We start from the raw sequence: 24,095 nt of genomic DNA, 5'->3' as shown, positions 1-24,095 counted from the left end.
GTTTACAAGGAAGAAACTATCTTTGTTACAACTGAAGATCTGTTCTCTGTTATTCCACATGATACAGGCATTGAATAGTTTTATGGATATCTATGTCACCATTCAAGTTTGTAACAAGATTTAATACTTTAACAGCACTACTGGAGGTAGTTTTAGACAACAATTTTATTATTTTTGAACAACAGTTGTTCAAACAGACAAAAGGCATTGTGATGGGGGCAGCATATGCCCCCATTTTCGCCAACATTGTGCTCGCTTATTGGGAGACTAACTTTGTAATCAACTCCAAGCTTAGTTTGTGTTGGTCATTATATGGGCATTTTCTAGATGATATCGGTAGTTTTTGGACTGACACAAGAGATAAATTATACTTATTTTTTGAATATATATTCACAGTACCACTGACTTTCTTAAATTTACCATGACTTTTTGTAATGAAAAGGTGAACTATTTAGATGTCACAATTAGAAAGGATAAAGTTAACAAGCAATTTGATTCCACAATTTATAGAAAGCCAACTTAGTCTAACATGTTAGTACATTATGATAGTTGGCATCCAATTCACCAAAAGAAGTCCTTGGTAAAAGGACAATGTGCTCGACTCGCCTGGATGGTATCTAACATAGGGGAATTTTGAACACAATGTCAATGTTTAAGAAACATGTTGACTAGCAGAGGATACCCTGATACATTTTTGGATAACATATTTGGTGAGGTTATACAAAAGAGGATTATGGGACAGTGTTTTCCCTTATTGGGTACAAATGGAGGTCAAACTGGGACTAATATTGGCACTTCAGAGAATGACAACTTAAATAAAGCCCTGGTTCTTACATACAATAGTAGCTTTGAAGACGTTAGACAAATAATTCAGAAATACTGGAGTGTCTTTAACATTGACACAGAGTATACCAACATAGTTGGGCAAAACCCCCCTGTAGTTTATAAAAAAGACAGATGTCTAAAAAACATGTTGGAAAAAGTTAACCATGTGGGTCAGGATGGAAGGATGACCAACTGTGGACATTGTCCTCGGTGTAAATATATGTTAGAAGCAAGTGAAGTTGAGCTTGAAAATTATGGTATCATAAAATTACAAAAGAAATATAATTGTGGCACAAAGGGATGGATTTATTTGGCTTTGTGCCAATATTGCAGTTGTTTTTATATAGGAAAAACAAAAAAACAGCTTTAGCAAAAGGGTTTACCAACATACTTATGATATTCAGAGAAAAGATTTTAACAACACCTTATTTGTACATATTTCAAAACATGAAGAGATTTTTTTTTAATTTATAATTATTATGTGGACCTTGGGCAGAGGGGTGGGCTGGTGGAAGACTATTTGGAATATAAAGAATTGCAGTGGCAACTTCTCATGGATGCCACAGTTTACCCAGGCGTAAAGGAACATACATCTATTAGTTCAGTGTTGAGACTTAGAGCAGCCTTTGTCTTGTACATAGTTTATGTCCAGATTTTAATGCTTTGAAAATGTCTTAAGAAGTATTTTTATGGTTATCGGTTTGACTTATGTACTGAAACTGTTTATTATTTAATCTTTCTACGATATAATAATGGTTTTATGTCTTTAAGGCAATTTTTGGATTTTATTATTAAGGTTTAATTGGCGGGAGGGGTTTATACTATTTAAGTTTGGGTTTGTGCTGAAGTCCTACTCTTTGAGGATGAAAGCGCTTAATAAGCTCAATATTTAGAGATTCTGCCTCGGGTTTCACCCTTTTTGTGTATTTATCAGTTTGTGGTCTGGTCGTTTTGCTTTCATACAGCTGGAATTACCCCCATCTAGATCTGAGCCCTGAGAAACTTGCTCATCATCCTATCCAATTCTGCTTCAGATAAACTTCTGCAGACTTAAGGGATGAACTTGTGGAAGGTGGTCTAGAGTGTTTCCTCAGTGTCTCTTGCAAATGAAGTGAATGGAGTTGAGGAGATATTGGCTCCAGGGAGAAACATGGAGATTGGATCTGCGGAGTTCTGGTGCTAGGAGTTGTAGGATCTGAGGTTGACACTGGATCTGGTTTCTTAGAAACTTTAGCCGGAGGTTTGGGAATAGGAGTCAAATGAGGAGAATGGACAGGGGACTGTCTTCTGGACTCTTACTCTCTTGGAGCAGAGTCATGTTTCCCTTTATCAGGTTTTTTGGAGGGGGGTTGAGCCCCAGCCATTAAAGAAGAAGAAGAAGAGGGAAGTAAACCTTTTAACATTAACTTATTTCTCCTGTCACTCAAAGCAAGGGAACTGAATCCTGAACAGATGGAGCAGTAAACTTCAAGATGGACAGTGCCCAAACAATAAATGTACTCCTTTTGGGCATCTAAATTAGGGAGCTTATGCCCAAAGGATGCGTGTTTTTTAAAACTTGTGGGCTTGTCAGCCATACTGAAACCAAGCAGAAGGATAGAAAGATGCATTTTTTTTTGTTACATACAGACAGAGCAGGAGAAAAGAAAATACCAACAATGCCATTCCTGAAGTACCCTACAGATGAATAGAGAGGAAAAGAAAGAAAAAGAATACCAACAATGGCATTTAGAAGAATACCCTTACAACGATAGACAGGCCGAACTAGAAGAAAAAGTTAAGACAATTTTAACATTATCAACAGCCCACTACTTCGGTAAAGGTAAAGGCAAAGGCAGGAGGGAAAAGAGATATTAAAAATTAAAAAAACTAAGAAATAAAGAGACAGATAATCCTATTTAACACTCTTAGCTCAAGAGCAGAAACATCCAAACAATGTGACGGCAAACAAGATCAGAGTTAGATCAGGATGGTGGGGCATTAGGGTGGGGTGTTTAGGGTAAGAGGGTTCCCACTTAGTCAGGGCTGCATCCTCTCAGGGAGCTGATCTCAAAGCCTCCCAAGTTTCCCTTTCTGTCTGTCTGTCATCTTTTCTTTTACTTGCCTTTCTTACCTTTAGCTTGTTTACCCTTTCTTTGCCTGCAAAAAGGGGTCAGAATTGGAAGGGTAATTCCTGCCATAACAAGGCATGGAAAAAGATGAAAGACTTATTTCACTCATTGCATTATTTCACACTTTCCCTCCATTTTTTAACAGTTCCAGTATAGGGCTTTCAAGGAATAGGTCTTTGTCAAGACACACATTTGGGAGGTGTGCTTTAACTTCCTCCATCAGGGGTTGTAGCCTCAGCCAGGCAGGTCTCCTAATTACAGAACCTTTTTGCTGCTGTCATGGATGCTGCATCCACACAGTCATATCAATATCCATACTTGGTGTGTTTTGCCACCTAACTAGCTGTCTGGGCGATCTCTAACAGTTTTACCCTCAAGACTACATCAGACTCCTTCCATCTTCTCTCCCAGATGGTTTGAGAAAGCCCACTGAAACTAGATCATGTGTGTTAGACAGTTGTTATCTCTGAAGGCTGAAGTAGTAGATGTATATTTTCTTAACAAATCTGTCTAGCATCCTACTTACTTTGTAACTAAGAAGGGTATTAGTAGGAAGGAACCAATTGGTATCCTTTCTCTGAATCCAAAGATGCCACTGCTGAGTCTGCCACAGGGTTCCTGTACAAGAATTAGTGGAACTCTTGCATTTTATAGTACCTGCTAGGCTTCTCACAGGCAGGGGGCTAAGACTTCTGTTCCTGAGAGGCTGCCAAAATTCATCCCCCACAGCTCATTTTATTGGAGTAAAACCCCCAGATCTGGAGTACTCTATACCCAATAAGTCAAAGTATTGCTTGCGGTTAACAGGCCTCTCTTCCGTCCCATTTGAATAAATCTTTTCATTATAGTCAGAGTTTCCACAAAGGCCATTTCTCATCAGTGAATCTAAGGTAATTGTGTCCTCACTGAAAGCATCAAATACTAGACAGGAAGACATCTGACAGGAGCATCTGCTTGGGCAGGAGAGTGGTTCAGCCCCTGTGTGAGAAGAATGCAAGGCCTTCAACATACCTTGAGCCACAGAGAACCATACTGCCCACAGGGGACGACTCAATGAACACCCTTAAGATGGACATCTACTTGGTGGCAGTAGATGTGTTTAGTTTTGTGTGTTTTTTTTCAAAAGGACATCTATTCTGGAAGTCCTTTTATTAATACAGGACAGAGACTTCCACCTTGAAGCCTTGTCCCTCCCCCCAACTATAACACTGGGAATTCTGCTATCCCCTCGCAGAAATAACCCGGGCTTTTCTCCACACATACCCAGGACTGGGCATTCATGGATAAACTCTCATGCACATTGGTCTGGACAGATATTGCCAGGTTCTGAAGGTATAGCAGCTTCCAAAGTGACATCACCAGCTTTTGGAATGATAGGTGTGCAGTCTGTGTGCTGTGAAAGCACCTCTCTGGAACCAGCATCCTCATACTGACCAGGAACATTGGAAGCTGCATATTTTGCACTCCCATTTCCCCTCTCCTTTCTCTTCTTTTTCATTGAGAAGTTGAAGGATGAAGACATTCCTGTGGATGCCATGACGGAATGAGCTAATGCCTCATGCTTCTGCCACTAAAGGTAGTTATGAAATTTACATAATATACTCCTTAGTACCTTAGGCCTGAATTACTGATAGATTTGGATGCTGTGGTCTAAGTCCAAGCAGGAAACATAGCAACTGTGTAACTTTTATGTGAGGTTTGTCTACAACAGCTGCACTCAGCCTCTTTTGGGCACAAACATAAGATTATCTAGCAATCAGTAAATAACACACCAAAAAAGTAAGAAGTTGAGGAAAAAACAGGTTCCCCAACAATTTACGTATCTGCTACCAATCTTCAAAGGTACCTACCACATGGTAATATTGATATGCATTTTCCTCTATGCAATCTGAAGCAAGGCATCTGCAATGAGCTAAAACACGTCTGAGATGGCATAGGTGGACAACTACTTTAGACTGCATGTATGGATATACCACAAACTAGGCATATGCTACTGCAAAAATGAAAGATGTTGAGCTCTAACAGTTGGGTCAGACATTGGTGGTGGTAGGGGTACCTAGCAATGAAGTCCCAGTAATAAGGAATACTCAATACTCCATTAGTGATCTAAATGAAGAATGCCTACTGTTCTCTTGGGGTGTAAATAATACAAGGATGTAGATCATTAAGCCTTTTCTTATTGCAGGGTCCAGAAACAGAAGCTGTGTGCTGTGCCATCAGCAATCTGCATTAGACCCCAGTATAGCACAGAACATTAACTGGGCTGCATTTAAAGCTCCTTAAAAGGTTAAGGAGTCTTTAGGAAGGAAGTGTCCCAAAAGAGGCAGTATAATGCTAATCAATTTGGCAATGATTCGACAGTTCTGAGTGGTTAGCATTGTTGCCTGACAGCAAATTTGTTTTCATGTTTGGTTCCTCGGACAGGTTATGTGTGTTCTCTGTGTATGCATAAATTTTCACCAGGGACTACAACCCCCCCCCAATTTAAAAGACATGATGAACAACCAAAGATGATCCCTTCAATGTTACATTCATTATTAGGTTAGCACTAATTCAAGGATAACATCCAGGGGATGTCCTTCAGAATAATCAGTCCACTGCTGGCAGCTTCCGAAAACATCATTTAAATAAATATAGTTTACAAGAAATATGTCTTTGCTTGTATTTTGTATATTGCTGATTTTTTAACTAATACCTTTTTGTTGCATTTTAGCCTTCTTAGACTTCTCACAAAGTGCAAAATTCATGCTAATCTTACACATTTAATGACAGTTGCTTGTAGCAATCCCCCACTCCAGCAATGGATTATTGTCATAATACACATCAAACTTCAAGGTAATTCCTTTCTGCCTTTTCCAGTGTTACAGCTATTTAAGATGGTCATTTGGTAACAGTCAGCAAAAAAACAGCATAATAGGAAGTGATTCTGTAAACCCGAATTATAGTCATCAGTAAATCCTTAGGATATTTATACCACCCTAAATTTGTTGAAGCTTTCAGCAGCAATGTCTTCGACTTCCCACAACACACACACACATGCGCGCACACACACGTGCACGCACACACACATGCACGCACACACATGCACGCACACACATGCACGCACACACACACGCACGCACACACACACACATACACACATACACGCACACACACACACACACGCACACAAACACATATACACACATACACGCGAGCACACACACACATGAGCACACACACACATGAGCACACACACATGAGCACACACACATGAGCACACACACACATGAGCACACACACACATGAGCACACACAATCAAATACAGTGAAAACAGTAAAGCACAATTCCCTAGGTTCACTTCAGGATGGTGTCAGCAATTGCTGTCCACCCTAAGGTGAGTGCAAACAAAAAACACACACCCACACTCACTCTCCTAGAAGGGCAAACATCACAAAAGAAACTCTTCAGGTGCAAATCAAGATACTGCTAGCAATTCCCCATTTCCCTGTTTCTGAATATATGTTTTTTCTTCTCTAGTTTAAACCCATCTAGATAACAAGTGTGTGAAACAGTACTAGCATTTAAATTCCACAAAAGAAACCTGTAGCAATGCATTTCTCTCTTCCTTCAAAAAGATCAGCCCCAGGCTATGAGCTTGTGAAATCATTAACTCATTTCATTAAAAAAAAAAAAAGGTCTCTGGCTATACTTTTCATGTTAGCATTTTAACTAATGCCATTTCTTTGTATTTCAGCTTCCATGGACCACTCCTTTAGAGTGAGTACTGAATGTCTGTTACTCTCCCACTTTTTTTACTGGACGATACCCTCAATTTCTGTTATGGATTAGCTGAAACATGAGCAGCAAGTACTTTTCTTCTCCATTCTGGAACACTCATGAATGCTGTAAGGCTTTTTATCAGTTCAAGCCCACAGGACAGCAAGTAACACTTTATAGGGATGCAAAGATCACCTTTGCTGGGCACCTCTGGCACATACTGGATATCTATCCTGATGCCTATGGAGCTATATAACAAATGCACACAGAGGCTGTCATGCTGCATCATAAAACTAATGGGCATAGATGCAACCTGCTGTGTATGAGTGTCTATATATCACACTGGTTTTCCCCAATGGTTTGGCTGGTTTTACAATGTTCTTTAATGTTTACCTTGTACCATTCCTGCAAAGACTCTGTTGTCAATGTCACAGCTGAAATGGACTCTACAGAAATGTATGCAGTACCCCAACTATGCTTTGCAATGATCTGCACAAAGCAAGAATAACTTTCCATTTCCACTGGTGATTTAAGTCTCTATGCACCAAATGATCCACATACATTTTCCTACTGCCTTTTCACAGTTAGTGCTCATTTCTTGGTATGTTGCAAGATAAAACTAGTACAGAGACAACATTAACCAAAGCAATTCATGTAGTTGTAAACAATTATCTAATGTGTAAGTCATGACCTTTAAGTATGAATTCAATAATATCAAGTCTTACCTGCCAGCATCTTTAGACACAGAAACGTCTACACCCAGCTCTGAAGCTCTCACCCTTTTACATACAGCATCCATATCGATAACTGAATCAATACACTCTGGGCCCCCATCTACGCAGCAGTGAGTCCCTGGGCAGAAACTGCAATTATCCAGGCCAGAATAGCCTTTATTGTGTCCACACTTCTCCAGTGTTACTGTCTGAGCCATTCCAGATACTCCGACATGGATCATGAACTAAATTGTAAAATAAAAATACCAAGTCATTGTCAACTGCAAAGCAGAAGCTACAATGGAAAAAAGTATCACCAAAGTAACAGCATTTACTAAAGTTCTAAATTTTTACATTATCATTTGCACTTTAATGAAACATGCACCGTGACTCCAACTTTGTTTACTGAGAGAATTGCTCATTTTTTAAACAAAATGTGCAATTGTGTGAGATGCTTACCGTAACAGAAATATTTGAGGAGAAATCACATGAACAGTAATCTATAATAGTTGAGTTTCATCACCAACTGAGCTGCACTGTTAATTTTTTTACATTCAAAGATTAAAAGCGGTCTTGTTCTGGTAAATATACAATGCTGGTGGTGTGAGGCTCTCATATAAACACTATTAGCATGTGCCTTCATTAGCAAAAATTTCCACAGGCAGATGTGTGTTTCTGGTTGACAGATCCAAATGTAGGCCTACATTCAACGTCACAGAAAGAACAGCATAGCCAAATAACTATAAAGTTGCATACTAAAATAAAACTGTACTTGTACAGCAATCCCCAGCAATACTTCAGGCAACTGTACTACGGTCTCTTTCAGACAGGCAAATCTTATTTTCCTTTCTGGAAGGATACAAACATTTTTTTCCTTAAAGATTGAGTTCCTCTAGTATTTCATCTCATCTCTCAGTGAACATCTAACTTGGGCAAAAAATGCTCTTCCGCATACTACTAATTAGGATAATGATGCTGATAGATGAAATGATTGGTTTATGGAAACACTTGACAACGTATTTGGTACAGCTGTAAAAGATGGATTAATCTTCAGGAATAACAAGAAAAGAGATTTTTAAAGAAGGATAATTATTATTGTCCACAGAGTCTGATGGCCACAGGGAAGTAAACTAACTTTTGCAACATAAAATCTTGGAATGGAAGATTTTGCCTTTTTGGTGGGCTGAAGTGTAAGATTCCTTTAAAAAACTAAACAGAAGGATTTACTATCATACCTCTTAACCTGGAAACATCAAAAATCTGGACAAGGCTCATATAAATAGGTACAAATCTGCACGCTAATAAAAAATTTGCATACATAATTATGTAATCCCACTCACTCATATGGAATTGTAGGGTACCAACTTTCAAATGCAAACTGAAGAACAGACAACCAAAATATGGCACCAGAGTCCCCCTGCAGCCATTCCAATGTCCCATTACCTGGCTATTTTACCCCATTTACCATAAACACTAATGTGCATATTGCTTAAATTACTTCTACAGTGATTATTTGGATTTTATTTTTACATTTTATAGCACAATGCACAAACACTAATTGACATTTGCTAAACAAAGCAATACTGTCTCACAATAAAAACAGACTTGGCTTTAAAACTTTGCTCATTCATTGAAAAAGCACTGAAACCCACACCACATCCAAAGAAAATGCATCCGGCCACAGTGGCCAGTGGTGGGTAAAGATAGCCTTTGGGCTGTTTTCAAATCATAGGCCCCTAGCACACAAAACAAGAAACATACATGTGTTCTTTGATACACCTTCCTGACTTCATTAAATTATATTCCTTGTATAATACAGCACACTTGTTAAGACTTAGAGCGCATTTTAAATTTATTGTTTGAACATTTTTCCAGTAGGCAATGAAACAAAATGCATGAACCAATAATGACAAAACTGACCAATTCAGAACATTTCCATCATAAAAGTCTGCTTCCACACACACATTTAGATTATACATACATATATATATATATATATATATATAATATAAACACATATATATATATATATATATATATATATATATATATAATAACAATAGTGTAAGCCATGTGCATCTTGCATAGCTTCTCAAACTTATTTTCAGTTTCAGTTTTTTGCTTGACTTACTCTGATTTGTGTTATCAGAACAACTCAATAGCTGTAAATGCACAACAAAATAAACTAGGTGAACTGCATGTTTTAAGACTTCCAGTTTTTAGTCCAAGTACTGACAGACCCTCTCTCTCCTACATTCATCCTGAAGCATCGGGACTATCACTGTAATCCAGGTACTGTTAACTGGCCACTCTTGCTTCTCCCCTGTCTGCAGTGAAAAAATATCTATTTTATCTTGAATGCTGGAAAATGTACTGTACTTATTTAAAATATTTTTCTTATAATGCAGCACAGAACAAAATAATTATGATTTTCTGTTCCTGAACTTGGGTTAATGATATTTTTTGCTCTTTCCACTAAGGCACAAATGCCCTTGTGCATGACATTTTCTCACTTCTGTTGTATCTGTGGCTACACCCTTGACGTGTTACACCCACCCCCTTTAAAAGTACAACAACACAGTACTGTATCAGCAATGGATCTACATACTGTAGGAGTAGAACCCACAGCCTCATGCATCAAAAGCAAGTACTGTTATGCTATTAACAATGCAAACAGACTTAGCATAAGCAACACTAAACTTCTCTTTCCCTGAAGCTCTCAGCTCCTTGTAAAATCCACTCGATACTCAACTGTATCTCTCAACTTTGCAGTACAAGACATCTGGAAAAACTCAAAATGTGTTGGGGGGAAAACAGGGACAGATTTTAAACATTGTTTGTATAATTTTGGAAAGTTGCTAGAATAACATGTTGTGTTACTACCATGTGCTTCACTGCCAAGTCTTGAACCCAGGACCCTGTGCCCAACAATCAGAGCAACATACAACTATGCCATATCAGCAGTTCCCTGAACAATAGGAAGACAAACTTAAATGGTTATCATTTAGTGAATTCAGTTTTCACTTCTCACCATAGCTCTCAACCTCTTAGCACAAAAACCTGGACAAAGCCAATAATGGGGTAATACAGAATTCAGTTCTCACTTCTCACCATCGCTCTCAACCTTTTAGCACAAAAAAAATTGGACAAAGCCAATAATGAGGGAATACAGCCCCCAAAATAGGGACACATTTCAAATAATGATCTTATAAACTTAGAAAAATACTAGAATAAAAGGTTTTGTGTTACATGCATTTTCTAAAGAATATGAAGTCTGAAATTGAAATGCCTGTCATTATTTAGTGAATTCAATCTTTCACTGATTTACCACAAAAATCCACCACAGATCTTATGAGGAACAGAACAAAAATATGAGGCATAAAGTTTTCACAAGTGGTGGTGGGTAGGGACTTTAGGCTCTTGTTATCTGTACCCAAGGTACAAGGTTTGAGCCTCAGTACCTCCTCTAGCCACCAGGTATGTTCACCTGGGGCATGTTATACACACACACACACACACACACACACACACACACACACACACACACACACACACACACACACACACACTCTCTCTGCTATTAATGAATGAAAACAGCCTCTGCTTCCAATTACACACACCCTCTGCTTGCTTCTAATAATGGAAAATGGCCTCTGCTTCTAATGCATAAAAATGGCAGCAGCAGCATATCCAGCCTTGCACACCTCTGCTGCGGCAGCTCTTCTTACCTCTGCAGGCAGCTCTGCTTTGTCCATTCCTCCGATAGGCACACACCCTTCCTTCTCATAATGGCAGCTTGCAGCAGCATAGATATCCACCCTTGATTCCAGCTCGCAGCAGCATAGATATCCACCCTTGATTCCAGCTAAGGATTTGGAACCTTTGAGCAGCTGGAAATACATGCACGTTGAGCCCTTCAACTCAGTTCTAACAGGCTGTTTCTGTTTCACGGAGCTGACGTCATCATGCATGTAATGACATCAGCTCAAAAGAAATAAAATAAAATTTAAAATAAAGCCGGGAAAGTGGAAATTAAGGGGTGCCACTTGGGAATCATGGCACCCCATTATTTGGACCCCAAAACTCAGTAAAAAACGAGTAATTCGGTATGGTTGGGAGGTATGTTTACTACAGAATGAAAAACAGGAATGCATGCAATAACTAAAACATTAACCTTAATAGAAGAATATACAAGATTAGCTTTCAAAAAGAAGTCTGAAGCTGTTTAGGAATCTTGGAACCAGGTAGTATAAAGGATGTAATGCTAGAGAGGATGTCCAATATCCACTTCAGTAGGTATGACTTTCCAGTGTGAAGTCTCTTGGTCTTCTTCACAATGTTTGACATCTTTGAAGAAAATAAACTACTGTCAGGAATTAGTAGTCTATCTTCTACTGGCTGACAGGTTTAGAGGCTTGAAATGCAACTGAAGCCCTGTTCTCTTGTTGAGGCTTTGGAGTCTAGTTCACAGATAACCAGCAAGTAAAAAGTGACCTGCATCGCCAGAGAAACCACATCTGTTTTAGCCAAGCTACACCTATAAGAACCAGTCAATTTTTCCTGGTTGGCTTTTAGAAGAACCTTAAGAATCACTGGAATTGGTGGGAAGGCATACACCAAATGTTGAGCCTGGTGATAAAACAGGACCCAAAAAGTTGGGAAACATAAGTTATGTACTTACTATAATGCTAAATCTGTGCTATCTTGTTTTCTTCCAGTTCAATCATTGCGTTACAGGATCTACTCAGATTTGACCTCTGCACTTTCCAGAGCTTGGACCAAGGGCTCTGACTCATCCCCTTACCCATAATTTCCTCCTTTTCTCACAGTACCTCAGATCAGGTTTGTCTTCTTACTCCCAGAATACAGCATCCTATTACAATGATGTACAGTCTCACCTGACATAAAAAAGGCAACAATGGCAATATGACAGAGAACCAGAAACAGGCTGTTCAGAGACAATCCATCTGATCAGGTCCAACCATTTGACCAGGATCTAAATGACAATTTCAGTTGGGGGAATGAAGGGAGGGATGTTGAAAAGGATGAAAACAAGACAACACAGATCCATCATTATGGCAAACACATAACTTTTATATCTAATGTTGTGTTTTCATCCGATTCAACATTTCAGACAGATTCTCAAGCTATCAGAATACCTAGGTGGTAACAAGGAAGGACAGTCCTCAGAATGGTGGAGACAAAAGATATACAAGCCCTTGAGGTAGATGCAAGCACAAACCTCATTAATAGTACTCTAACCAAAAAGACACCAGAAGCGGCAACCACCCTGGCAGTGTGTTTTTGGTTTTCCTTGCAAGGTCAAACCCAAATGACTGTAGACAAAAGTTACGCAATCAGAATGCCACCTGGACAGAGTTAATTTAATTGCAACTTGACCAAATTTAGCTTTGGGGAAGGCAAAAAAGCTCATAAGACTTCCTGAACTTCGTGTTTTATGCAAACAGAAACAAAGTTGCTGATGAACATCTAGCAAATTCATACATATTCTTCTACGTTAGAATATTTTGGGAGGAACACAGACAGACCGAGGGTTTGGTTTGGGTTTGCTTCAGAAGCTACTTTTGGTGTAAATTGAGGGCTCTCAGAGACCCCTTCATTTATGGAAAATTAGATAATGGGGTTTTCATGGTAAGGCTTGTAACTCAGAAATCCTCCCTTCCGATATAACCGCTACTAAAAATATAGTCCTCCAAGAGAAAAACTTTTACTGAAGATGCCTGTTCTAACAGGCATTTTGTCAAAGCCTGCAGCATGATAGTGATATCCCATGGAGGAACATGATACCTGATTAGAGGTAATAAAAGAAAGGTTCCTTTAAAAATGCCTTATAGACCTTTAAAGAAGTACTAGACACCTGATTTTGTTCTACAAGAAAACTGGAGATTGCCTCCAACTGTACCTTGATGGGGGAGAAACTAGACTGTTGTGAAACAATTCTGTCAAAAAAATCTAAAATAGATGTAAGAGGGACTGAAAATGGGTCTAGAGGACCTCCATCTGGTAAATGTCTTCCATTTACTGAGATAAAGCTTTCTAGCATTGGGCTTCTGGGAACAAAATTAAATTTGAACAACAAGTATAGACAGACAGCCTGGCATCTCCGGCCACCATCAGCATAGGAGAAACCATGTGGTTAACTCCAGATTTCTTAAGTCCTGGTGAATCTGACTGGATGGGTGTCAAATACCTGGGGTGGGTAAATTACACAAGGTCAGAGGAAGGGAAACCAAAAGGGGGTAATGAGGATCACTTTGGTTTTGCACCTTCTGGCTTACTGAAGAAACTTGGTTATCAGAGGAAGAGGGGGAAAGCATAATGAAGGTTCAGGGATCAATTGTGGACTAAAGCATCCCTCAGTGATTGACCCTGTGGAGGGATCAGGGCAAAATAACTGCTGCATTTGTTGTTTAGGTACGAGGCAAAAGGATTACAGCAAGGTTGGCTGTGGTATCTGAAAATCTATGTTGCCCTGTTTGACTGAGGGACTACTCGTAAGGGAGAAGGACAGACCTGTTCAGTTTGTCTACAAGCACACTGGAAGTCCTCCTGATGTGCCTTGTGAGTAGAAAGTGATGTGAAGATACTGACCATTGGCTCACTGTCAAGGTTTCTCTGCACAAGGGTAAGAGTGGGTCAAACCCTGTTCATTGAGGTACCAGACTACAGCCATGTTGCCCAACTGAACTGAAATCGCATCCTCAGGTAGGGAGCCCTGAAAGGCTTGCAGCACTACGAGGACTGCCCCCATTTCCAAGACACTGATGTGAAATCTGGCCTCTGTTGTTGACCATGAACCTTGTATTGTCTTCCCATCAAAATGCCCCACCCATCCACCCTATAAGGGGACTGTCCGTGGTTATTACTACTGTGGAAAGGAAAAAGCTCAACAACATGATACCATGGGGGAAGTCAACCACCAACTGATGTGTTTCTAGCATATTGGTGCATGGCGAGGGGGTGAAATATTTTGAACCACTGGACCCTTAAGGGTCCACTGCAGATCTGTCATGTAGTACCTTTCTCTCATGTAGTAACTTGCTTGAGGAACCAGAGTGACCATCATGGCCATCAACCCCAAAAGCCAAGGAACAAATTTTACTGGAGGACAAGGGTGGTGAAGAGAATCTGCTTGATATAAGAGGAGTAATCTGGAAGGAGGAAGTTTGGCAATTTGGGAAACTGTGTTCAGGTGGCATCCAATAAATTCTATCTGCTGTATCAGCATTGGTTGACTCTTAATTGTAATTCCCAGCTGCAGGGGCCACAGTAGAGGAAGAAGTCCCTGCAATGCACCAGTAGATCTCTGGTTGGAGTGGTAAGGAGCCAATCATCTTGACAAGGAAACACCTGGAGTATTTGCAGTCTGAGGTGACCTGCTATCTCTTCCAAACATATGGTGAACAATCTGGGGGGCTGTGGTGAGACCATAGGAGAGCCCTTCAAACTGGAAGTGATTGGCTCCCATCGAGAAATAACCTGAACTGCTTTAATATCTTGATATGATTGTACACATCCTTGAGATATATGGAGCACATGCAGTCATCCTTCCTCAGAACAGGTAGAATAGAATGTACTATGACCATCTGAAAACTTGTGTCTGATTCACGAACTTACTGAGGTGGCTTAGGTCCAAGACTGGCCTTCGGTCTCCTATTTTCTTTGAAAATAAAAGAACCTTGAGCAGACTCTGGATCCAAGTAGGTCCGCTGCATGACCTTCTTTTTGACTAGCTTTCTTACTTCTGCTACTGCTAATTCCATCTACTTGGTTGGGACATTGAGAATTCTCTTTTGTTTGGAGAATGAGAAACAAAGCGAATAATGCAGCTTCTTGTGATGATCCAGTGCACCCAAGAATCTCAAGTGATGGCCTGCCAGACTTGATGATGCAGGGACAGGCATACATAACTGTTTCAGAGTGTTGCATTTGGGCAGCTATTCAGGAGCACTGAAAGGATTTCTCCAAGAAAGGACCAAAAAATCCTTTATTTTGCAGTCTGCTTCTGCCTCTTCAGCAATGTCCGTTAAAAACAACCCTCCCCTACCACCTCAGGGAGGTCAGTCCACAAGTATGTCCTGAGCAAAACCCTGGCATTTACAGAACCGCAACTTCTTCCCTCCCCTTTTTGGTTCCCAGAAAAAAAATTCCTTGAAGTGTGGAAAAATGAATTCTGACTACAGAGGGGGTCTTGCCATCCTGTTCACTCCTAGTAAGCGCATCTTTAACTTTAGGTCCTAAGGGTCTTGAATCATCAAATAGGACATTAATAAAGGATAGCTTAAAGCCTTCTATAAAGTTGCAAAGGTGTATCCAGGCATGCCAGTGAATGGCAATGTTGCTTCCCACTGCCCTCGACGTACTATCAGATGCATGGACACTTTGGACATCGACTGTAGGGTACATAACAGGGACTCCACCAACTTTTGGATGTCTGGAGGGAGATCACCCGAGAGGGATCCTATCAATTTTTTTGTCAAGTTCCTCTGAAACCTAGTCATATACATGAGGTAGTTCAGTCCTCTGAGTGCAAAAGTCACTGAAGTATACATCCATTTCCCAAATCTATCCAGAGCCCTAATCTCTGTTAGGGGAATGGACAGATGAACTCTCCTTGGAGAGTTCTTTCTTACTGGCTGCTAACACAACCATATTATCTACTGGGGGAGACCCTTGCTCCAATGAGACCTAATCCTAGGAGCTACTAAAATTATGTCAGGATTACATGAAATAGGCTCCACCACATTAGGCTCCTTCCAGGCCTGCTGACAGACTAGGTCTATAAGCTCATCAGCAGGTGGATCCACAGATTCTCTTTACAAGCTTGAAGTTTCAAAATCGAACTGCAAATGGTCGAGACAATAAGATCAAAGTTTTGAAACTTCCAATGTTTTGAATTGCTGTACAGCACAGAATGGGAAATTTACCATTTTCCTCACTGTAGTGTGATCTTAGTGATGGTATATTTATTTAGCAAAAGGTGCGGGGGGGGGGGTGCAGGGGGCCCCTCCTGCAAAAACATTAAAAAATAAAAACAAAAAAATTATTCCAATTTCAAAGTTTCAAAACTTCAATCTTATGGTCTCGACCATTTGCTGTTCAAAGTTTTGAAACTTCGAGCTTGTAAAGTAGCTCTGGATCCACCAAGGAAGTAGAAGAGACAACCCCAATACCCTCAGGAACATGAACTCCTACGAAGCAGGAGCTTCTGATGACCGACCCCCTCACTGTTTCGTTAGAGCTAAAATGCCTCCAAAGAAAATGTCCTTAATAGAGGATTGTGGGTACCCCTTTTCTTCAAAGTCCATGTTTTTAGTAACTGACTCAGGTGAAGAGTCCAAATGCCTCCTCTTACATATCCATTTCCTAGGAACTTCTTCTATGGGAGCTTCCGCAGAAGGCTCACAATCAGTTGAGGAGCTCACTTGATGAGTATCCTCAAGACGGTGTGAGGCTGACTTTCCTTGCCAATCAGTGTGAGTGGACACAGAAACAGACTGCAATAAGGTTGGGATGAAACGAAGAATGGTACAGTCACCTTCTCTCATGACTTAGAGAGGACCCTTTAGAATGTCTTGAAAGCCAATGTCACTACTGGAGCTGAAGACATATCCCCTAACAAAGGCAGGATAGATACCCTCAGCAGCAACACGACCCGGCTCTGAGGCTGATAAAGGCACGGAGACTATCAAGAGTAAAGGAACCAATAAGAAGAGATGGCTCTGATAACTTCATAGTTGACCCTGACACCAAAATCCCTGTTCAGATGCTTCAGTCTTGAAACTTATCCTGATCAGAAACCACTGGAGTTGCAAAAGTAAGGAAAGCCCATTGGTGCTGACATAGGGGCTGTACTAGGTAGACCTGGATTAGAGGATTCAGATCTGACAAGCAGACCAGTACAGGAGACAGCAATGGAGTGGTAGCATGGACTTGATTCAGCACCCCCCTGAAGGAGTCAGGACTAGGAGGACCCCAAGTTGAATCTGCATCAGCCTGTCATCTGCTTTCGATGGACTCCTCATATGAATGATGAAGCCACTGAAGGTGGCTGAGAAGGTTGCTTCTCTTAGAGAAAGGGGGAGTGCAATCTTGAATTCACCACTTCTGGTGAAAAACTGAGGAATAATAGGTGATCAGATCTGGCTAGGCTCCGGATCACAGTACCATGAAGTCTTCATAGCTGGACTTGACATATCCATCAGATCCGGTGACCAATTTTGGAACATTTTCTTAAGTTCCTTTTCTTTTTTTCTTAGACTGTTCCCTCTCTACCTTTCTTTTTCTCCTTAAACAGATAATGTCTGCCCATTTTTGGAACCAGAGAAAATGATTCTGCTACAGTTGGAGCTGAACTACCCACCTTGGCGGGAAGAAGGCCCTTTAACAGTAACTTGTCTCATCGCTCTTGAGGAGCTTAATCACCAAAAGGGGCACAGGCCTCATACCTTGTGTCTAAACAGGTGACGACCAAACAAACACAGACTGCTGATCTTTAGGGGGGATGTTATGGCTAGAGGCTGAACATTTTTTGAAACCAATGGCCTTGTCAGCCATGATTACAGAAGGGAAAGTTGTACAGAAACAACACTGATAGAAAACTACAATAATCACTATAATAGCCAAGAAAAAATAAGGTAGTAGTTAGATATATCAAAATATACCTTTTTTGAAGGAAAACTATAATAAATGAAAAAATAATTTTAAGACTAAATTATCTGAACTGCCTAAAGGTATTTATCTGTAAAAAGAGAAGAGACATCTGATATTCAATAATAATATGCAAAAAAAGTGAAATTAGTCACTTATCTGATCAAGACTATCAGACCACTTTTATTCCACATCCTACAGGATCAAGTGGCAAAGAGATCTGAGGCACTCTGAGGAAAGGATGGAATTAACAGTAAGGGGAGAGATGCAGAGCCCGGAATCCAACCTCTGGAAAGCTCCAAGGTCGGATCAGATAAACCACAGGAAGAATCAAACAAAAAAAGACTTCAGATCTGACTGTTCAAATGAGTAGTCTACCTTTAACATGCTTCAATTAATTTTATATGCTGAAGTAATGCACGAGACAGCTGCCAACTGTGAGCCAGAGATATTTGCTTCCCATAGGAATGAGGAGAATGTACTGATGCCATGAAAGAGAGACTACAGAAAGAAGAAGGCTGCAAAATTGTCCACAACCAAATTAATATTGTTTCCAAACAGAGAGGACAGGAGCTGATGCCTCTTTGTTTGTTCATATACCCATTACTGTGGTGTTGTCAATGATTTGCACTGGCTCTGGAAGGAAGCTGTTCTTGAAGGTTGTCAACGGCCATGTACTTGCTTTCTTCTCTTATGGCTGACATGCAGTGACCTCCTCCTTCAAGGTCCAATAGCTGTACAGTGACAGATCTTTGATGCATGACTTCAAGCAAAATCAAGACAAACTATTGTCAAATGAGGCAACACAACAGGTGGTATTAAAGGCACCCCTTTTGTCTTGCTGAGGAGTTTACTACCACCACAGAAACTACTACTTTACTGCAATGAAGACAGAAATCATCTTGGTACATACATTGCTCACGTTTCACTGTAGTTTTCTCACCACAAGTCTTGCACTGATTACTAGAAAAATGTGAAATAACAGGCACCCAAGAACCCTGCAGTGCAATCTTGTCATGCAAAGAATTTCATTAGACCCCATATTTCTAAGTGAATACTTTCATCTGAATTGAGTCTACAATTACCAGAAGGAAGCTTAATGAACATAATCTAGGAAAGTAAAAATTACAGTTTGCTTTCTCCTCAGACTCCAAAGCCTGCAAAAATTACAAGCACTGTTGGCGAGTCCCTGGTGTGTGAGGAAAGTAAACCTATACACACACACATACATATATATATTTATATATATATATATATATATATATATATATATACATACATATATATATATATATATATATATATATATATATATATATATATATATATATTTTTTTTTTTTCAGTGACATGTTTAAGCTGATAGAGCTGCGTTCTGTTTTACCTTCTCCAATTTGTTTTCTGTTTTAAGAAATTTAAGAAAACACAAACTATTTAAGCTGCACATTTCCCATTTTTTCACTGGTTAATTTGTTTCTTGAATGATACTTAAATACACAAAGAATTTCTGTGTCTTTGACTATTCTGATAAGACTCCAATCCTGCAAAAACTACAAGCACTGCTGGCGACTCCCTGCTGGGCGAGGAAAATAAGCCTATACTTTTTTTGCCTGTGAGTTGCTTAAACTGACAGAGTGGCTTTCTGTTTTACCTACTTCATTTTGTTTTCTGATTTAAGAAAACTGCTTTGCCTGATACATTTGTTCTATGTCGGAGATAGACATTTAAATTATCTAAACTGCACATTTCACATTTTTTCAATGGCTAATTGGTTTCTTAAATACACAATGAATTTCTTGACCCTTGCCTTTTCTGATAATCCAAGCCTGCAACAACTACAAGCACTGTTGGTGACTCCCTGCTAGTTATTTTTCCTACCCACCCTCCTATTCCTTGATCTGCATTTTAAACATGGCAATTTTAAACTTCCCTCCCTTACTGTAAACTGAGCTTTATAAGCTCATGAAGTAAAAAAAGATAATGCCGGAAGATGTTGTCACCAGGCTGCAGAGTTCAAGTAAAATAATTTATTGAGCGCTTTCGTCCTGTAGTAGGACTTCATCAGAATAAACAGTAACATAAAACACAGTTCATATATATATATATATAAATAGAACAGTCTAATAAAACCAATTAGAAATGCTGATCACCTTAATTCATTCAATAAAGACGTAAAAGCTCCAAAAATCATCAACAAAGACTAACAGCAATGTGTAAACCAATGCATAGTTAAATAAAACTTGTACCAAAAAATTTATATAAAAAATATATATGAATTTGAACACTATTGCACAAACTAAAGCATCTAAACATAACTTTGTTAAAATACAACCCACGTTTTATAATTTCATTGCATTTTAATAAAGGTTGGATTGACAAAAAGTCTTAATCCAGGGGTGTTGGTAGCATACAACTTAAGATGCCATATGTTCCAGCCTAGTTTGCCATTCTGCTCCTCTAGGATTAAGTGTACTTTTTTCAATTATACCAAACTGAAATCTGTCAAACTGTGTGCAAGAATGTTTATATAAAGCGTTACTGTGGTTTCTGTTTTTCATGTCATACCCATGCTCGTATATACTTTATATAGTTCTCTCAGTCTTGCCCACATAAAATGCTACGCAAGACATGTATTTTGCTAAATAAACCACTCTTCTTGTTTGACAGTTCCCTTTGTAAAAATCTACCCTGATTCTGGCTGCATTATTTAAAAATCAATGAATCTATGTCTAAAATGTATGTGCATTGTTTACAAAACACACACTTGGACGCACGTGCCTCCTGTTTGCTCATTGTGTATAATTCTAGTAGACCTCAAAAATATTTTTAAAATTAAGTGCAGTTTTGTATATAAAGGTTCCCAACCCAGTAGATAAAAAATTTCCAGGTCCGCTTTAAAAATATTCCAACTGTTTTACAATATATACTTAATATCTTTGCTACATTTACTGTATTCTAAATTCATGGCATGTTTAAATTTCTTTGGTGGTGAACTTTTTGTAGAAACTTCCCTTTCATCTATTGTAGCAAGTCCCTCACCTAATAACGGTTTAAATTTTCCTCCACATTCAGATAAAACCTAATCCACTATGTGATGTACCAATTCCATTGGATAACACATAGAAATAAACATACTAGTTATAAAACCTAGTTCTTTAATTAAATCTTCCTTACTTGAGGTCATACTGGCCACTATAATATACCGCCTTTTAATTAAACTCTTCTTCTGGTTTTGGTAATAACAGTCTTTCACTTATTTATTTTTCTGGTTTAGTTTATAAGCTCATCCCTCTCTACACTGTTTATATTCTGAATTATTTGTTTGCCTTTTCTAATGCTAATTTTAACACAAGTGCATTCTGCCTCTCATTTTCATTTCTACTAATTTACTTGCTCAGAATTCATTATCTAACTAGTTGCTGGATAAAGGAGTGCATTCTTACACTGTAGTGAGCATTTTTCTGTGTTTTTACATCATGAGGTCAGTGGATTTTCCTTCGAGTGGCACTGGGTGGTACCCTGGTCTGTAAAGGTTGGGGAACACACTAGAGATTCCTGCATGTAGTTGTTTTACTGGTTGGAGGGCTTATTAATCAGCTTATCTTGTTTTTAATGCCTTTATAGACTGTGCACAACTGAGTGGCTCTTGGCTCATTTCTATAAAGCGAAGTAATTTTATTGAATCCTCACACTTTTGTAAGGTGATTAAAGTATACTGCTGTATCTGTATCTTTAAGTTTGTTTGTGGTAGTATTCCACTCATTTACAGTGCTTTTACATTAGGAGGACTGGGATTACTCATCTAGAGGCAGTAAGTGTTTACCTGGTGTATTTGATTTGGGAAGCACACAAAAGGGCTCTAAAGTGTCATCTTCACATTGGCTACAGGGCTCAGTCAGTTTTCTGTATTTACACTACTGGTATAAATTTGGCACATTTGCAGGGAGCTGCTGAATATACCAGTGCCCTGTACAGAAGCAAACATCTGGAAACATTGCTACTGTGCTATTTACCTTATTTTAGCACCTAGGACTAGAGCATCTGATTTTGGCACTGGGCAGCATCGCAGGTTAGGTTAGCTGCAGATTACAACATGTAAGCACCCTTCCCTCATCCAGTTACACACACTCTCCACTCCTATTCCTTTCAAGTACATATTAGGACCTGCAGCCATGGATGGGCACTTTCCTGCTATCTCTGCATCCAGCTTGGTGGACACTGGCATTTTGAGACAATGTAACAATTGTCTTATGTAGACTGACAACCACTTAATTCTCGAACAGACAAAGACAGTATGTGAGAGATGTAGTCATACATTGACACTGGAGGCTAGCCTCTCACATACAGATGCTAAAAGCAACAAACAGGGTGTCAGCAACACACACACATAACTCACCACACACACACACACACACACACACACACACACATATATATATATATATATATATATATATATATATATATATATACATACACACAGAGGTGCTCACATGTAACTTATCCAAACCTCAAAGGCCCTCAGGTGCAGTCCTCAGAAACTGCATGTACACAAACAAGAGAACTCCCATCACAACACACAAAGCCACATCTCATTGTGTCTTAACTACCATGCTCATAAAGCAAAACACTCCACGACCAATATTCTAGTCATAGGAGACTCGATTGTGAGACAAACAGATGTCCTTCTTACCAGTCTGCATAAGTGGAAGGTTACAGTTAGTTGCCTGTAAGGGGGCTGGATTCACAAGCACTCAGGTCACTTACCCCTAAGTACCAGTATGATTCAGTCACAGTTCATGTGGGAGTGAATGACCTGAGACATACCTCCTTGAACTGTATGAAGAGATACATGATTGACCTTTCAGAATATGTGTCACAGGCAAGTATGAGCCTTGCATTGAGCAGCATTGTACCATCTCCAAGGATGATGCCACAATACCAGCAGAAAATGATCTATTTTAATAACTGGCTTAGTCTCTGGTGTCACTCCAAAGGAGCCAATACTTATCAACCTGGGAGGACATGGCTGACAGGCCATGCTGTTTTGTCAAATATGGTCGTCACTCATCACCTCCTGGCTTTTGGATATTGGCCATAACATTATATACCCCTATAGTGCCTTTTTTAGGCATCGCCAAACAGACAAACCTTCTAAGATAATAAAAGCTACTCAGGACAAGGTAAAGGTGTTACTCTTCAATGCTAGGTGCCTCAACAAGAAACTCCACTCCCTGGAAGCTGTCCTCACTCTGGAGAACATGGACATCTGTGCAGTTACTGAAACATGGTTCAAAGCCATGGAAAGCACTCAGGCAGTGCATGGTTATATTGCCTTTTATACACTCTGACAACCCACTGAAAGTACAGTTGTGTAACTACCATAAATGTAGATGTTTGAGTGTATTCACTGTTGCAGTCATTACACTTGGGTTATCCTGCTGGCAGGCTACCCGCAATCGGCCTGAATTCCAAAGTCCTGGTCCGGCATCGGCTGCTGTCGCCTCTTCCCTGACGTCAGTGCGCCAGGGGTATAAAAGATGCAGCCAACACCATTTTCTTCAGTTTTTCTTGCCCCAGATGTCAGGTGCCCCCAAAAGGGTAGGCTGTAAAAATTATGATCATAAAAAAGCATGCACATAACCTTCATCTACAAGCAAATGCACCACATAGGTTGTATAGAATAGATAGGTACAGATAAGTCCCAGCAAAGAAAAAGGGGGATGGTGGGAGGGTAACCTGGACTGCAACAGTGAATACACTCGAACATCTACATTTATGGTAGGTACACAACTGTACTATGTTCATCGTGTTTCACTGTTGTAGTCATTACACTTGGGTTGAATCCCAAAGCTGAGGTTGGGCGGCTGGGCCTAAATAGAGTTTGGAGTGGCTATGAGGCCCTGCAGAACTGCAGTGGCAAAGCCTGCTCTGGATTTAGAGTAGAGAGGTAAATGGTAATGCTTTGTAAAAGTGTGCACTGAAATCCATGTTGCAGCCTCCAAAACATCCTTGG

General features: G+C 39.7%; 1 protein-coding gene across 2 annotated transcripts in view; it reads right to left on the bottom strand.

The window, feature by feature from the left end:
* The window catches only part of PGPEP1 (pyroglutamyl-peptidase I), a 383,139-nt gene that overhangs the window by 82,328 nt on the left and 276,716 nt on the right, over positions 1 to 24,095 (bottom strand). For both annotated transcript variants that reach the window (XM_044053836.1, XM_044053835.1), the window contains exon 4: positions 7,422 to 7,654. In XM_044053836.1, the coding sequence (XP_043909771.1) occupies positions 7,422 to 7,654 (233 nt within the window). The remainder of the gene's footprint in view (positions 1 to 7,421; positions 7,655 to 24,095) is intronic.

The sequence above is a fragment of the Protopterus annectens genome, chromosome 13.part0 (assembly GCF_019279795.1).
Source record: "Protopterus annectens isolate FY-2018-M chromosome 13.part0, PAN1.0, whole genome shotgun sequence".
In the NCBI taxonomy this organism is placed as follows: Eukaryota; Metazoa; Chordata; order Ceratodontiformes; family Protopteridae; genus Protopterus; species Protopterus annectens.
The sequence above is the reverse complement of the archived record's forward strand: the minus strand, read 5'-3'. Positions and strand labels throughout refer to the sequence as shown.